This window comes from Tripterygium wilfordii, chromosome 17 (genome assembly GCF_013401445.1).
Source record: "Tripterygium wilfordii isolate XIE 37 chromosome 17, ASM1340144v1, whole genome shotgun sequence".
Taxonomy (NCBI): Eukaryota; Viridiplantae; Streptophyta; class Magnoliopsida; order Celastrales; family Celastraceae; genus Tripterygium; species Tripterygium wilfordii.
Window position 1 is genome coordinate 9,767,104 of NC_052248.1, and position 16,469 is coordinate 9,783,572.

Here is a 16,469-nt window from a genome sequence, read left to right on the forward strand (position 1 = left end):
CATAATTCACCCCTCTCGTGTGAACCTAGATCTCTCATTTTGTACATTAAAACTAATTCGTCATTGTAGAGAAGCAATTCTCAATATTTTGGTGGGGTTGATTTTTCTCCACAGGGGAGATGAGAATATAGAGTGAAATGAATTTGAGATTCTACCCTATCAAAATCAACCAAACATGGTAATTCTCACCCTCATCCCACCATCATTCCACCCTCTAAATACCAATTGTAACCAAATGTCATGTACTTCTTTATCAATATAACCGTGTGTGTTTATAATATCCCATACTCTACAGAGAATTTGTATTGTCCAACTTTACCATATAAATTGAGAAACTGCTTCTCAACTTTACCAGCCTATCTTAATCTCACCTGACATAATAAATTAAGAGAGAAAGAACCATTGCTCATCTACCTAAACAAACTTTTCACACTCCAAGATCCCATAGTTGTTCTCAATTTATATCCATATAATATTTGAACCTGTTACCTCTAGATTGCACCACTGCAATTCTAGCACAGGATCAAACGTTCTCTCGTGAATAATTAATCATATAAGATACTTTTTCTGAATTTTTTTTTCCAAATGCCAACTTAAAAAGTTAAAAGGATTTTTTTTTTTCTTTTGGTTTAAGGTTAAATAAATATACATATGGAAGATATAATATACAGTATCCAGAGACTGATACATAATATAATTCCGTTCAGCTGTTGTTTTGCTTTTACCTCAATAACTGCACCAAATATTGGTCGAAGGTTTGAGCAGAAATCAACTGAGCATCTGGTGCGTGTTGCAATCTGTTAAGATGTTAACATAAATTAACACTAATATAGAAATTATCATAGAGTTTCAGCATACACGAGTACCAAGTAAAGTGAAAAATAACTTACGTGTTCTCAAAGTGTCTTATCGTCAGGCAATTGTTCCCGAGATTCCAATGGTAGCAGATACAAGATACGCTTCCTACAGAACAGCACCCAAGAAATTGCGTGAAATGAGCTTTCTCCGAGAAGAAAAGAGTGAGCGAGGGTGACAACAAAAACCCAGGAAACTGTGTCCTTAAACTTTTAACTTCCAATTAACTAGAGTGCGTTAACATGGAAAATGAATTTGATTCATAATACTATAATAATATGAGCACATTCAGTTTATTTAACATTTGCAAGGAGATATCAAATTAACTTGATTCACTTACGACAAAGTATCTGCCGCATAAAATATAGGAAGTCTTCCCAATCTTGCACCTCCCGGTCCCCTTCTCTTAGAAGAAATAAAATTTTCAGCACCTGAGCTAGTTGCAGTCAGAACAAACTGCAAGGCACGTCTGTTACCATCATGAAACGAGTAAATGCAGAAAGATGCACCAAGTTCGGGAATTAGGAGAAATATAAGTAAATTACACATTATAAGTTGCAGTGGGCTGAGGCTCAGGACATACCAGTGGGAAAAGGATACCCATCATCCCAGAACTAACAAGAGGTGAAAAAAATAATGTTGGCATAGCATAGGGGCTCCCTGAAAAAACAATAACGATAAATATTAGTAGGCATTTCGGCAACAAACTTCAAATAAAAACTCAACCCCGAGAATTATGAAATCATTTGAAAGGCCAAGTCTTCACATGTTATTATACCTCTAAACATTGAGATACCAGTGACATCATTTTTCTATGGAATGACTTTTGCAGCAACATAAAAACTCTCTAGAAACAATATTACGCTTCAAATAACTCTATCTAGAGCTCTAGAAGACCATTTGGAAATGCAGCAAGATAATAGGTACTAGAATTGAGCAATGTTTTTTTATTCTAGATATCCTCTCAGGATGGTAGTACGTACTTCATTCTCGAATTATTTCATATTGACTTCAATTGGGGTAACAACAACAGAAGTCTCTTGTATTAAACAGATTAATACCTTTCTACAGCAGGGAGAAGTTTGGAATATTAAAAAGTTACGAGATATGCATAAGCATTTAAATTTTCAGATAATGCAATGATACTAGCTACAATCATTGCTTAGTTTGACAAATCTAATTCGTATATTGCTATCCCATTGCAGAAATTCAACTCAATGTAGCCTACCCATGATTATTCAATGAATTTGGTTTTTTTGTTAATCCGTAATTATTATTCTATGTTAGAGTATGTTAGAGTATCTATTTGTGTGTTTAATGCTTTCAAATACTTAATCAATATTTGAATGATTTGATGTTCTGAACTGAGACCGGAAGGAGATGTTTAGATTTATGCTTCCGACAATAGATGTCATAGGTTGCATGAACCATAAGAATATAGAGGTATGACCTATATGGTTGCTACAGGATTGTCCATAGAACATAATGGAGTTTTGCTAGTTGAGTTCAAATGTTAGTGTTAAATATTGTAAGGGTAATTTAGTCTTTGTCTGGGTATGTGTTGACTTATCAAGGGTTGGTGTAACAGAAGAAAAGTAGATAAGAAAATACGAAAAGCTCTCTCTCTTCTCTGTGTTCATCTTCTTCTCCCTTTTTTATCAATTTCATCCTTTTGATTCATTAAGTTGGTATCGGAGCTGGTTAATTACCCAGCTACCAAGACAGTTTCAGCTTTCTCTACACATCCCTCACTCTAGCTACTGTTTCCTGTACTGGTGACCCATGCGAGACCCCTGAAATTGCCGACGAGTGTTCTGCAACGATGAATGGAGTCTGAAACACGCATGGGTGCACCAAATCTTCGTCTTATCACCTGGCAGATCTCGATTTTTCTTAATCTGGGTTTGCAGATTGTGATGAACTCCAGCTCTTGAACTTTTCTGGGTTTTGCTTGCTGATTGTGATGAACTCCAGCTCTTGAACTCTTCTGGGTTTTTGGCTTGCTGTTTTTTTCCCTTAATCTGGGTTTTGCTTGCTGTTTTGTATCTTTGTAACCTGCGGTTAAAGATTCCTGCAGCATGTCTACTGCCGATTCTGATAGTAAATCTCTGGCGAAGGTGAGTGTCTCCCGGGATGATGATCTTCCTCGTTCTATTACTTCCAAGAAGCTCAATGGGTACAACTATATGTCATGGGCTCATGCTGTCAAGATTCACCTTCGAGGTAAAAAAAAATTGAAGTATATTACTGATGAACCTCCTGAAAAAGGAGATCTTAGTCTTGCTGATTGGGAAAGTGAAGATTCCCTCATTATGGGATGGTTGTGGCATAGTATGGAATCTCATATTATTTCCACTGTGGAATTTGCTAACACTTCAAAACAGATTTGGGATACTCTTGCTAGTGCTCATTCTCAACACTCAAATGTTTCTCGGGTGTATGAATTGTATGAACAAATTTTCTTTACTAAGCAAAATGGTATACCTCTCCCTGAACATTATAGTAAACTAAAGAGCTTGTGGGATCAGCTGTTGCAACATCGTCCTTTTACCCCTGATATTTCTGAACAAAAAGCTACTGGGAGGAATTTATGCTTGCTTCCCTTCTTGCAAGCTTAGATTCTGATTTCAAGGGGTTTAAAGATCAGATTTTGGCTAGTGAGAGTTTACCTACTGCTGCAAATGCATACTCTCGGTTGCTGCGTTCATCTTTGGGGCAAACTTCCTCTACCCAGCCTTCTACCCACTCTACTTCCGATGCTTCAATTTTACTCTCTACTCAAAACACCCGTGGTGGTGCCTTTCGTGGTCGTGGTAATCGTGGTCGTGGTAGTGGTAAAGGTCGCGGGGGTGGTCGTTCTCAGGGCCGTGGTGACAAACAATGTACACATTGTGGAGGGACAAATCACACCGAGCCTTATTGTTGGGTTAAATATGGCAAACCAGATCATGTGAATCATGTAATAGCACCATCTTCCTCTGTTCCTTCACTTGGACCTGATGTGTCTACACCTCAAATGTCCAGCACTCCTGATATTGCTGCTCAACTTGGTCAACTCAGTCAAATTATTCAGACATTGCGTGCTTCCAGCCCAACCACCTCCACTGTCACGCTTGCCAAAACAGGTAACATTGCATGTTCTGTTCAAACCCCATCTTGGATTATTGATTCTGGTGCAAGCACACATATGTCTGGTAATTCCTCACTCTTTACTCACCTAAATTCTATCGATCATCATGTCATTCTGGCGGATGGTTCTTCACGACCTGTTTCTGGTAAAGGAATTCTGAATCCATATTCCTTAGGTTCTCTTCCACATAGTCTTTATCTTAAAAACTTTCCTTTTAATCTTTTGTCAGTTAGTCAATTAACTCGTGCTCTGAATTGCTCCATTAATTTTACTCCAAATTCGTGTCTTTCAGGATCTTCAGAGCAAGAAGACGATTGGTTTGGGGCATGAGCGTGATGGTTTGTACTATTTGAATCCTCCACATTCTACTCCTGCTCATTCCTTTCCAGCATTGGCTGCATCTCTCACTCCTCTCCAGTGGCATTTTCGTTTGGGACATCCATCACTGTCAAAGTTGAAGCTTGTGGTTCCTTCTCTTAGTTCCATTTCAACTCTTGATTGTGAAGCTTGTCAACTAGGAAAACACCATCGTAGTTCATTTCCTAGTCGTAATGCTCCTCGTGAGTCTGAATCTTTTGCTTTAGTTCATACTGATATCTGGGGACCTGCTCGTGTTTCTAGTATTTCTGGTCATTTATATTTTGTGGTTTTTGTTGATGATCATTCTCGTATGACTTGGTTATTTTTAATGAAACATCGATCTGAATTACCATTTGTTCTTTTTCGTTTTTATAATGAAGTGTTTACTCAGTTTGAGAAGCGTATCAAAGTCATTCGTTCTGATAATGCACTTGAGTATATCCAAACTTCTGTCTCTAAATTTTGTATTGACAAAGGTATACTTCATCAAACTACCTGTGCTCACACTTCCCAACAAAATGGGGTTGCCGAACGCAAGCATCGACATTTGTTAGATGTAGCACGTACTATAATGTTTCATATGCATGTTCCAAAACATTTTTGGGGCGATGCGGTTCTCACTGCTTGCTATCTTGTTAATCGTATGCCTGCTGTATTATTAGGGAATAAAACTCCTTTCTCTATTTTATATCCTTCTCGACCTCCTTTTTCTGTCTCACCTCGAGTTTTTGGTTGTGTTGCCTTTGTTCATATTTTAGATGCAGGATTGGACAAATTCTCTCCTCGAGCACGGAAATGTATTTTCCTTGGCTACCCTCGTACTCAAAAGGGATATCGGTGTTATTGTCCTTCCTCTCGTCGTTACTTTGTCTGTGCTGATGTTACATTCTTCGAAACAGTTCCTTTTTATTCTAATGCAGGTTCTACCCTAGTTTTGGATGCCTTACATGCTCCTCCTGAGTCCACTTCTTCTGCCCCTGTTCTTCCTCTCTCGGATGGTCCACTTAGTGAGGGGGAATCTTCTGATTCTCCTTCTCCTCTAAGTGCAGGGGATTCCATATCTGCTTCTTCTCCTTCCAAAGAATCTTCGTCTGAACCTCCATTACAAGTGTATTCTCGGACTCCAAATAGGAAAATCATTTCGTATGGCCCAACCGAGTCATCTCTTGCTCCTGAAGTCCTACCCAGTGCTACTCAAGTTCCCATTTCTACAGATGACTTGCCTATTGCTCTCCGTCGCGGTAAGCGTGCTTGTACTAGACATCCTATTTCTAACTTTGTCTCATATCATCGTGTATCTCCTTGTTTCCACTCCTTTGTTCGTGCCTTGTCTACTATTTCTATTCCAGGAACCTATAAGGAAGCTGTCTCTTCTCCGGGATGGAAGAAAGCAATGGATGAAGAAATGAGTGCCCTTTATAAAAACCAGACCTGGGAGTTGACCACTCTTCCTTCGGGGAAGCACACGGTAGGATGTCGATGGGTGTATACTGTGAAATATTTACCGGATGGTTCTGTTGAACGCCTCAATGCTAGATTGGTTGCAAAGGGGTATACTCAAACATATGGAATTGATTATATGGAAACATTTTCGCCAGTAGCCCGTTTGAATTCAGTCCGTATCCTCTTTGCGGTTGCTGTTACTCGATCTTGGCCTTTATATCAACTTGACATTAAAAATGCTTTTCTTCATGGTGATCTCCAAGAAGAAGTGTACATGGACCAACCTCCAGGTTATGTTGTTCCTGGGAGTGGAAGTCTTGTTTGTCGCCTGCGAAAATCCTTGTATGGTTTGAAACAATCTCCTCGTGCCTGGTTTGATCGATTTAGCAAGGCTCTAGTGGATTATGGCTATAAGAGGTCGGTGTTTGATCATTCTGTTTTTGTTCGGCATAAACCATCTGGTAGTGTTATTCTTATTGTTTATGTTGATGATATTATTATATCTGGTGGTGATATGAAAGGCATTAGTGAGTTAAAAAGCTATTTGAGTAGCCAGTTTTGTACTAAAGACCTGGGAAACATTCGTTACTTTCTTGGCATAGAGGTGGCTCGATCCTCTAGTGGTCTTTTCTTGTCGCAGCGGAAGTATGTTATGGATCTTCTTACTGAGACAGGATTATTGGGTTCTCGTCCAGCAGACACACCTATAGATGCTACAACCAGGCTTGATCCCGATACTGGTGCTGTTTTCCGAGATGTAGGTCGATATCGTCGCCTGGTTGGTAAGTTAATGTATCTTACAGTTACTCGTCCTGATATTGCCTATGCAGTCAGTGTTGTTAGCAGATTTATGCAGGCCCCTCGGTCCCCACATTTTGCAGCAGTTTGGCGTATCATCCGCTACTTGAAAGGCATTGTCGGGCGTGGTTTATTTTATCGTATATCCTCTCTTTATGTGTCTGGGTATAGTGATGCAGATTGGGCTGGCTCTCGTTCTGATCGTCGTTCTACTTCTGGATATTGTACTTTTATTGGTGATAATCTGGTTACTTGGCGTTCTAAGAAGCAACAAGTTGTTGCTCGTTCTAGTGCAGAGGCAGAGTATCGTGCCATGGCCCACACCGCTTCTGAAATGTTATGGGTGTTTTTCATCCTCTCTGACTTTGGTGTAAGGTGTCTCGCCCAATGCCCATGTATTGTGATAATCAAGCAGCCATTTATATTGCTAATAATCCCGTTTTTCATGAACGTACCAAACATATTGAAGTGGATTGTCACTTCATCCGAGATCTGTTGTTGAGAGGAGATATATGTACACCTTATGTCTCCTCCACTTCTCAGTTAGGAGATTTCTTCACAAAACCTTTGTTTCCTTCTATGTTTCATAAGTTCTGTACCAAGCTGAGCATGTTCAATATGTATGCTCCAGCTTGAGGGGGGATGTTAAATATTGTAAGGGTAATTTAGTCTTTGTCTGGGTATGTGTTGACTTATCAAGGGTTGGTGTAACAGAAGAAAAGTAGATAAGAAAATACGAAAAGCTCTCTCTCTTCTCTGTGTTCATCTTCTTCTCCCTTTTTTATCAATTTCATCCTTTTGATTCATTAAGTGTTAGGAATAACAAGAATTCCTAGTAAAAGTACTTTCGATATAACGAGGAATGGAGTATTGAAAAGGTTTGGGAAATGCATATAATTGGGATTAACATGGCAAAGGAATTGGGTAGGATTGGTGATGGTGAAATTAGATGCCCTAGGGTTCTTTAGTTTAGTTTTTTACTTATTATTTTCTTGTTATTTTGTTTATTTGAATCTCAGTTATTTGATTGTTTCAAATAGTATTTAGGATTAGTCAAAATCGGTACTTAGCAATTTTAATCAATCCTCGTGGGTTCGACACTCACTCATCATTCCATTCCTTAAGCAATTCATACACTTGTGAATTTGCACAACAAAGATTATGAACATGAAAAAGGTTATGAACTGTGTGAAAAAGTACATTACCGAAACCAGCAAAAAAGGCCCAATTAGATTCAAAGAAGTCCAGCCTTTTGTCCAATGCCACTTCAGATAAATTCCATTTGTACCTAGGATGTTAAAATGCAAATTAGCAATTATCTAGCTGAAGGTGAATGCGACAAGAAAAGGAATAGAAATCAACCACCTACTCAAAACAATAGTAGGCATACATCCAGGAAAGAAGTAAGAAACGGAGTGATTTTCCAATATAGGGCATAAACCCAATAGCATAGACCTGCATATGGTTAACAAATGCTATCAAGGGCGCCCACAAAAATATAATAATGTCTAACAAACCAGAGACATATATTGTAAAATACTCAAATGAACAGCAATAATGGCCAAAGAATGCGTTCCAAGATAAATAGTATATAAAGTTTAGATAGTAAAAGGCAAACTTTATAGATAATATAAAGTTCCATAATTCACCTCCAGGAAGAAGGTCGTCAGAAGAAGTATGGAATACACCTGTTCTCCAAATCCAATCATGACACTGCAAAAAGATCATTCTCACACACATTTTATGCACCTATCTGATACATGAGCATTTATTGAAAGTAAAATAATTCTTGCAATCAGAAAATTCAAAATACTGATTAAGCTCTGGTTATACCTTCCAAGGTTAAATAGCCTTTCCTTCTTAGCCGTATGTGGTGAGGCAAACATATTGTCTTGGCTTGACGGTTTCGCTGCAGCAAGGCCAGATCCATCCATTGCGGCAAAACCATATTTAGCAATGTCATTATACCTGGATCAAGATATATTTTCTTTTAGAACTGCAGACACCAGTGGAGGAACTGAATTGAAGGCCAAACATCAAATGAAACTCAAATAAAAATCAGGGAAACTGGAAAAAAAATCAGTTACCTCACATTCTGTATTATTATTTTATTGATTATGCAACTAATTAAGGAATTGAACCATGATGCCAAAATAATTTTAGAGTGCATAGTTTATATTCACCAACAAGGTACCACATCAATATGCATTTGAAACTCAGGATACAAAGGTTCAACTTATAGTAGCTCACATAAGTAAGCCAAAGAGGAGAAATTAAAGAAACTAAACAACAATAATAGGAAATAGAATGAGAGAACAATACCACATAGTGCTCAGAATGAAGCTTAGCACATACAAGGGGTAGAACCAACATACCTGCGAGTAACATTGGACAACATGATGAGACTTCAAATAATTACAGAAAATACATTTTGTTATCTACCCTGATTTTGGTGGCGGTAGTTTCGGGGGGAGGGGGACTAAGTTATGAAGAAAACCATTTCAGCCTCCCAGGTTACAGTTTCAAAAACACAAATCATATGCATTGATCCCATCTTCATAAGATAACAATGGTAACAGATCTTCAATGCTATTCCCCTCCCCCAAGAGTGAGGAATCCAGAAAGAGATTCAAGAACCTCACCATCTGTCAACTAAAAACAAAAAATCACGAGTGGCAAACCCCCAATAGCCGGAGGATGTCGAGTGCTTTCTGTTTTCAATTTTGTATCAATAAGAAGATAGAGAGAAAACAATTATCTAGAATCTACCTAACTTACCACAGTCTACACTAAAAGCTTAAATTATAACCTCAGAGCTTTGCTCCAATCATACCTAACCATCCATAGACAACCCAAGCACACATGCTAATAATAAACTCCTCTTACATACTTGTTAGCTACAAATACTTTTTATCATTTGCGACTTATAACAGCATTAATAACTCAATAACCCCACATCCAAAATCCAGGAGTCATCTCATACAATGGTGTGAGATACTTCCATAACCAGTAAGACAGTATCATTAAGGGAAAGGGATGACAATTAGATAGAAGCTTCAAGGTTAATTAATTAACTACTACTGGAATCACATAATTTTGGTATAAAATTTCAAGCCAAATCAATGTTGCATGCAACAAGTTTTTGGAAAAGGTGATAAGGGTTATCATGTTGTCCGAAGACATTAGAACAAACCTCAAAGGAGCATGGAACACCATCTTATGCAAAATATATACCTATGCAAACTACAACAATTGCTCCAAACTGAAACTATGTTAATGAAGTAAAAACAGCACAGGAAACACAAGAACACATCATACTTACGTAAAAGAGTTGTACAAGTCCAAGTCGCAAGAAGTAATAAACTTTTAATATGTTTCCAAATAAGCATATTTGTTGGTCGTCATTTACTGGGCACTTTTCCGGTAATATCCACCATAATGTTGGGAGGACAATGGACTTCATGACAAAGATACTGCACAATAAAAAAGAGTGAAATGAGAATCATGAGAATGTAAGAAAGTACAAACGCAATTATCCTTATCCTTTTCTCCATTCACAACAATCACTTATTCCACATTAGAAGAAAATCAACAAAATACTAAATCATTATTCTGCAAAGACGAATTTCAATAGGCAACAAAGCCATCAGAAAGCAATGCAGTAAATACATTCTTGATGAAATGACAGGACTGATCAGTTGAGAACTAATATAGAAAAATGCAACTTGTCCTAGAAAAAAATAAAGTACTTATAACTTCTAATTTCATTCATAATCCCTCCTCTAGCCCAATCCTAATCATCGAAGTTTTAATGCCAAGAATTTTTTGTCATACATCCTTAGTCAAAAACTAATTGGAGCCTACCACGTGGATTTCAGCTGCTTCTTTTTCCAACTCATCCATTCTAAAGCTACACTCCGTATTGATTGTTTTGTATGTCTCCTTCTCATTCTCCCATTATGGAAAACATTCACCATCTTCAAATCAAAGCAAAGTGGATTTACTGACTAACACAACCCAACTCTATAGACAAGATGCAATCTAACAGAACCACAACCAAACTAACTGCATGATAATTGAAGGGCTACTGAAGTTTTCCTCCACAAAAATCCTTCAATCATTGGAAAACAAGTTACCATGCATTCTAGCACCACCAATTTGGGATTACAGCGCTGTATTAAAAAAAGCGAGAGAGAATTACCTTCCTAAGAAGATGAAGCCGTTCAACAGAAAACACTGTCCTGTTCGGATTGACAGATTTCTTGACCTGCCAGAGAGAAGGGAAAACAGAAACCCCAGACATAATTTCAGAAAGAAAAAAACTTGGCTTGTCCGAAACCAAAAGGAAAACAGAATTTCAAACTACAGGCTTAATTCAAACACGGAAGGACAAGATATAACTAAATAATGGAACAAAAACCAAATTCTTGCATTCCCAAGCGTTTTCCAGTCAACCAAACAGAAAGTGACCGAAGGAAGTTATCGATCAATTTGATTTTGCAGAGAGACGGCTAACCTACGGCAGAGAATGAAAACTCTGTGAAGGCAACACGCTTCTCTAAAACCCTCGAGCCACAATAGCGACGCTTGCATCGATTTTGTTCGTAGAATATCGGTTACAGGCATTGCAGAAGTCGTAGCTTCCATGGGGGAGAGAGGGAGGGTTGTTGCTTATTGAGCAGTCTTTGATAAAAAGAGCCGCATCGAAGCAGGCATAAAGCTAATAAGGGACAAGAGCGAGCGGTGATGCGACGTAGGCTAGTATACTCGACTACAAGTTACTGTCATAATAGAAGTTGGATTACCTGGATATAGGACTCCACGTGGCAAAGAAACTCATTAGCATATAAATTTTTGAAAAATGTTTCACACCCATGCGAAAGTGATTCCAAAAGATCCCAATTAATATGGAGTATTGAATATTGAGTGAATCTTACATATGTGTTTTAAATTAATCATTATTTTAATGTCACGTAGATTTGGGGGTCACATTTTGGGATATTGCATGGCCTTGATTTTTATAAGGATGAATTATTCTTCTTTATATTTTAAAAAAAGAATATATTTTTTGTTAATCACCCTTAGCCCTTTGGATCGAGGGGTATCCCGAATTTGACATTCGATGAAATTTTCGAATTTGACATTCCATGACATTTCTTAGCCTAAAATGTGTCTTTTTGAATAGGATTAATTAACAATAGACTCTCCAAAATAAATTTTTATTCCAATAGGTCCACTCTAATTTATTTTAACCTAGACAAATAATTTAAAATATCCTTAAGGTCTCACCCTTTGTTTCACAATTTTAAGTTAATTAGACGATTATATTCTTATTTTTGTGAGAGGCGCTCACCTTCCCAAGATTCTATGGCAATCCAACAATGATGCATGACATTTGGCCAAAGACGATGAGGTGGATGACGCAAATCATGGTACATGTGGTCATATTTATGTCTTTAATTAACAAGACTACCGCTATCACACCACCACAAGAGAGAAAGAGAGGGAGAGACTATAACTGTACGAAAAATGGAGCTCTATGTTATGATTGTAGACCCGAAGATCTCCAATCAAGATATAACGAATGAGGCCTTCGACAACCTTGTAAAGATCACATTGAGAGCAGTTCGTGAAGCTTACATCGGTATGGTGATGGTTGGGGAAGCTCCAACCATCAATTTAGTTGATGATGATGGAATTTGTAGTGAGAAAAGTAGGAGAATTTAGAGAAAGATAACATAATACCTCCAAACAATTTGATCCTTTAATGTGGCCGGGACCTTAGGTATTTATAGGCTCATCGATCGCATAATGGCACGTGATCAATGAGCTGGCAAACAATGGTGGTGCAGTCCCCGTGAGAACTGGACTGCTGCACGCACTAGAAAGGAACAGACGCAAGAAATACCAACAACTAGCTCCACTTGATCAAGTGAAGGATTAAAACCACTGAGGAATTCTTTACTAAATAAACTTCAATACAACCCACCAAGAACGAAGAACTACAATAGTAAACAGAGCTTTGTCTTTTCCAAAATAATCTGCCTCTCCAGAACCAACAAGAGAACCTAAATACAAGAGAGATGAAGCCAACGGCTATAAACCTAAAGGCAGAAAAGACTAGACTACAGAGCGTACAAAAGGACAAAAGTCTTCAGCTAGAAAACCAGGCTTTAAACATGTTAGTTTGGTTGAGTATTGTCCACGGCACTACTTGGTTGAGTATGAGCCACGTCACTTGTAGCTGCATCAGCTACCTCTCCCGGCAAAGAACTCGACTCTGTCGAGTACGACTGAAGAAATTGTTGAAGTAACTCAGGATAAAAATGGCGCAGGTGCTGGTCTGTGAGCCACACACCATCGGAAATAGGGCGGTTATGAAGTAACACCAAGTAACGCCAATACCCGCCACGATGAGTACTAACAAATTCACGCTTCAAGATGGAATAAGGTGTTGCATCAGAGCTAGCTGGAGAATCGGGTAGAGGGAGAATAGCAGTAGGTAATCGGTTGCGGCCACTGCCAAGAGAAAGAGGCAAGTTTGCGGGGGGGTCCTCATGGCAAGCAGTAAGGTCCGCGACATTGAAATGGGGCTAAAGCGGAACTCCGAAGGCAAGTCAATAAGATAGGCATTTGGACCCAATCGTTTGAGCACCAAAAAAGGACCAGCTCTGCGAGAATGCAGCTTGTGGATCGCACTAGGAGGAAATCGAGCTGGATGGATGTGCACAAAAACCAAGTCTCCTGGTTGAAACTCCACCAGTCGACGATGAGCGTTGGCAGCATTACTATAGGCCTTATTACTGATGGAGAGACGACGCTTGACTTCAGCATGGATTTGATGGATATGAGCAGCAAACTCAAGGGCCTCACCACTAGGTGGTTGGAAGGTAGGTAAGGCCAGCAAATCCACAGGGGTGCGGGGCTTAAGACCTGCAACAATTTCAAATGGAGAGCTCCCAGTAGAGCGGTTAACTGAGTTATTAAACACAAATTCAGCTTGTGCAAGAATTAAATCCCAAGAGGAAACATGGTCTACGACCAAGCAACGTAGTAGGTTACCAACACTACGATTCGTGACCTCCGTTTGGCCATCCGTTTGAGGATGGAAAGCACTAGAGTATTGGAGTTTGGTGCCCAATTTCAGCCAAACGGTCTTCCAAAAATAAGACATGAACTTCACATCCCGATCAGTAGTAATGGATTTAGGCAATCCGTGAAGCGGACCACTTCTTTGAAAAAGAGGGCGGCAACATGCGAAGCATCATACGTCTTTGCACATGGCAAGAAATGTGCCATTTTGGAGAAACGATCAACGACCACCAATATAGAGTCATGGCGCCGCACCTTTCGAGGGAGTCCTAGAATAAAATCCATGAAGATATCATCCCATGGCTGTTGCGGAATAGGTAAGGGAGTGTATAATCCACTGTTGGCCTTAGTCCCCTTTTGCAAGTGACAGACTCGGCATCTTTGTATGAGACGAGAGACGTCACGACGAAGTTGAGACCAAAAGAATCTGTCCTTGACCAGCACAAGTGTTTTGTCACGACCCAAGTGACCAGCTAGTCCACCAGCGTGTAGTTCGGTAATTGCAAACTCACGCAATGAGCCCTGTGGCAAACAGAGACGGTTGTGCAGAAACAAATAGCCATCCTGCAAAAGAAAAACAGAAGACACGGTATCCTGGGATGCCCATTAGAAAGAGATGACCAGATAGAAGAAAAATCCGGATCAGACGCATATTGGTCACGAATTGTCTCAAACCCAATGGAAGCAATAGCAAAAGTAGCTAATAGATGGACACGCCTACTCAAGGCGTCTGCAACTTTATTTTCGAGACCTGATTTATGCTTCAAAACAAATGAAAATTGTTGAAGGAAATCCACCCATCATGCTTGCTTTGGACTCAAGGTTTTTTTAGTAGTAACATATTTCAACGAGTCATGGTCAGTGAATAAGATAAATTCCTTGTGCAGTAAGTAGGGTCTCCAATGCCTAAGAGTTTGGACAAGTGTATAAAACTCAAGTTCATAAGTAAAATACCGTTTGCGAGTGTCGGATAATTTTTCACTATAGAAGGCAACGGGATGTCCTTCTTGACTTAGAACGCCACCGATACCCATGATGGAAGCATCACACGCAACTTCAAATACTTTGGCGAAGTCAGGTAAGCGAAGGACCGGGGCACTAGTCAACCGATTCTTGATAAAGGCAAAAGCCTTTGCTGTCGCTGGAGTCCAGTGGAAAACCTTGCCTTTGAGGCAGTCAGTAATGGGGGCAGTGATAGCACTAAAGTCTCGGATGAAACGCCGGTAGAAAGATGCAAGCCCATGGAAGCTTCGTGCCTCTGTGAAGGGAGTAGGGGAAGGCCAAGAGGAGATAGCCTGAGTTTTTGCTGGGTCCACTTCCAGGCCTGCCTGCGAAATAATGAAGCCAAGAAACTCAATTTTAGACTGTAAAAATGAACATTTTTTTTTGTGAACAAAAAAAGAGTGAGTGCGCAGAGTTGAGAAAACCAATCGAAGATGGTGAATATGCTCGTCTTTGTTGCGGCTATAGATCAATAAGTCATCAAAATACACCACTAGGAATTTGCCTAAGAAGGGTTGGAAGGTTTGCGTCATGACACGCATGAACGTGCTAGGAGCGTTGGTTAAGCCAAACGACATAACCAACCATTCAAATAACCCATCCTTCGTGCGAAAGGCTGTTTTCCACTCATCGTCGGGATTGATCCGAATTTGATGATAACCGCTATGAAGGTCCATTTTAGAGAAAACTGAGGCACCAGATAGTTGATCAAGTAGATCATCCAAGTGAGGAATAGGAAATCAATATTTGACGGTAATCCGATTGATGGCCCTGCTATCAACACACAATCGCCATGACTCATCTTTCTTTGGAATAAGTAGAGTCGGTACAGCACAGGGTGAGAGACTTTCCCGGATAAATCCTTTGGATAGGAGTTGAGAGACTTGAGAACGCATCTCAGAATGCTCCCCTGGTGTTAAACGATAAGCGGGAAGCTTAGGCAGTGATGAACCCGGTAGTAAATCAATGGTATGCTGCATCTCACGCAAGGGCGGCAATTGATCTGGTAAATCGTCGTGCATCAAATCTGGAAACTCAGACAGGAGATCAGTGATTGATTCTGCAGGAAGTACATGTGTTGATGCAACCGGTCTAAGTAACAGCATGAACAACATTGGTGTATCAGGAGAAACTTCAGCCAAGCAAGAAAGAGTAAGGACTTCCGAAGATGTTGCCGGTGGGATAGTAAGACATGGTGTGGGTCTAAAAGGATTGAGGGTGAAACGTCTGCCTTTGTAGATGAAAGAGTAAGAATTACGGAACCCATCATACAAAGCTTTGCGATCATAAAGCCATGGCCGACCCAATAATAGTTGGCACACGGACATGGGAACAATATCACACCAAGCTTCATCAATAAAGTGTGTTCCTAAGGAAAAACGAACCCGACACCGAGCTTCTATCGGTTTAGAGGTAGCATCAACCTAGCTGATTCGGTAAGGCCGAGGATGAGGTTCTTTGACAAGGCCCAACTTATCCACGACAGTGCTTGCTATGGCATTCATGCCACTACCATTGTCAATCACGGTATCTACGGCCTTGCTCCCAACTTCAAAACGAGTATGGAAGATGGATGTGCGCAGCCAAGAATCTGCATCCGTAGTAGAAGATTCGCCCATAAGAATGGGTTGGATGATACAGCTAGGCAATTGGGAAGCCTCTAAGGTTTCCTCTTCAGGAATGGATTGTTCCAACTCAGTAGAACTTTCTAGGGAGTAATCGATCGGTGTTGTTGTGTCCCCTTCCCAGAGAAGGCCTGGCTTGGTACTTTTATTGGGATAGACGACAG

At 39.8% G+C, this 16,469-nt stretch overlaps 1 protein-coding gene across 3 annotated transcripts; it reads right to left on the reverse strand.

Annotated features, from left to right (window-relative positions):
* Positions 1–592: 592 nt before the first annotated feature.
* Positions 593–11,339, reverse strand: LOC119982298 (protein EI24 homolog). 3 transcript variants are annotated; one of them, XM_038825600.1, is made up of 12 exons: positions 11,103–11,339; positions 10,788–10,853; positions 9,909–10,059; positions 8,909–8,961; positions 8,420–8,554; positions 8,236–8,299; positions 7,977–8,041; positions 7,792–7,874; positions 1,439–1,515; positions 1,196–1,311; positions 891–963; positions 593–797 (listed from the first exon to the last, which is right to left on the reverse strand). In XM_038825600.1, exons 1-11 carry the CDS (start codon positions 11,231–11,233, stop codon positions 897–899), a joined length of 1,008 nt encoding a protein of 335 aa, XP_038681528.1. In that variant the 5' UTR covers positions 11,234–11,339; the 3' UTR covers positions 593–797; positions 891–896. The 3 variants fall into 3 exon arrangements, 2 of the variants coding, with proteins under 2 accessions (XP_038681528.1, XP_038681527.1); XM_038825599.1 differs by having other exon boundaries at positions 7,956–8,041; positions 11,103–11,338; XR_005464338.1 differs by lacking the exon at positions 593–797 and having other exon boundaries at positions 1,196–1,324; positions 7,956–8,041.
* Between the last annotated feature and the right edge of the window lie 5,130 nt (positions 11,340–16,469).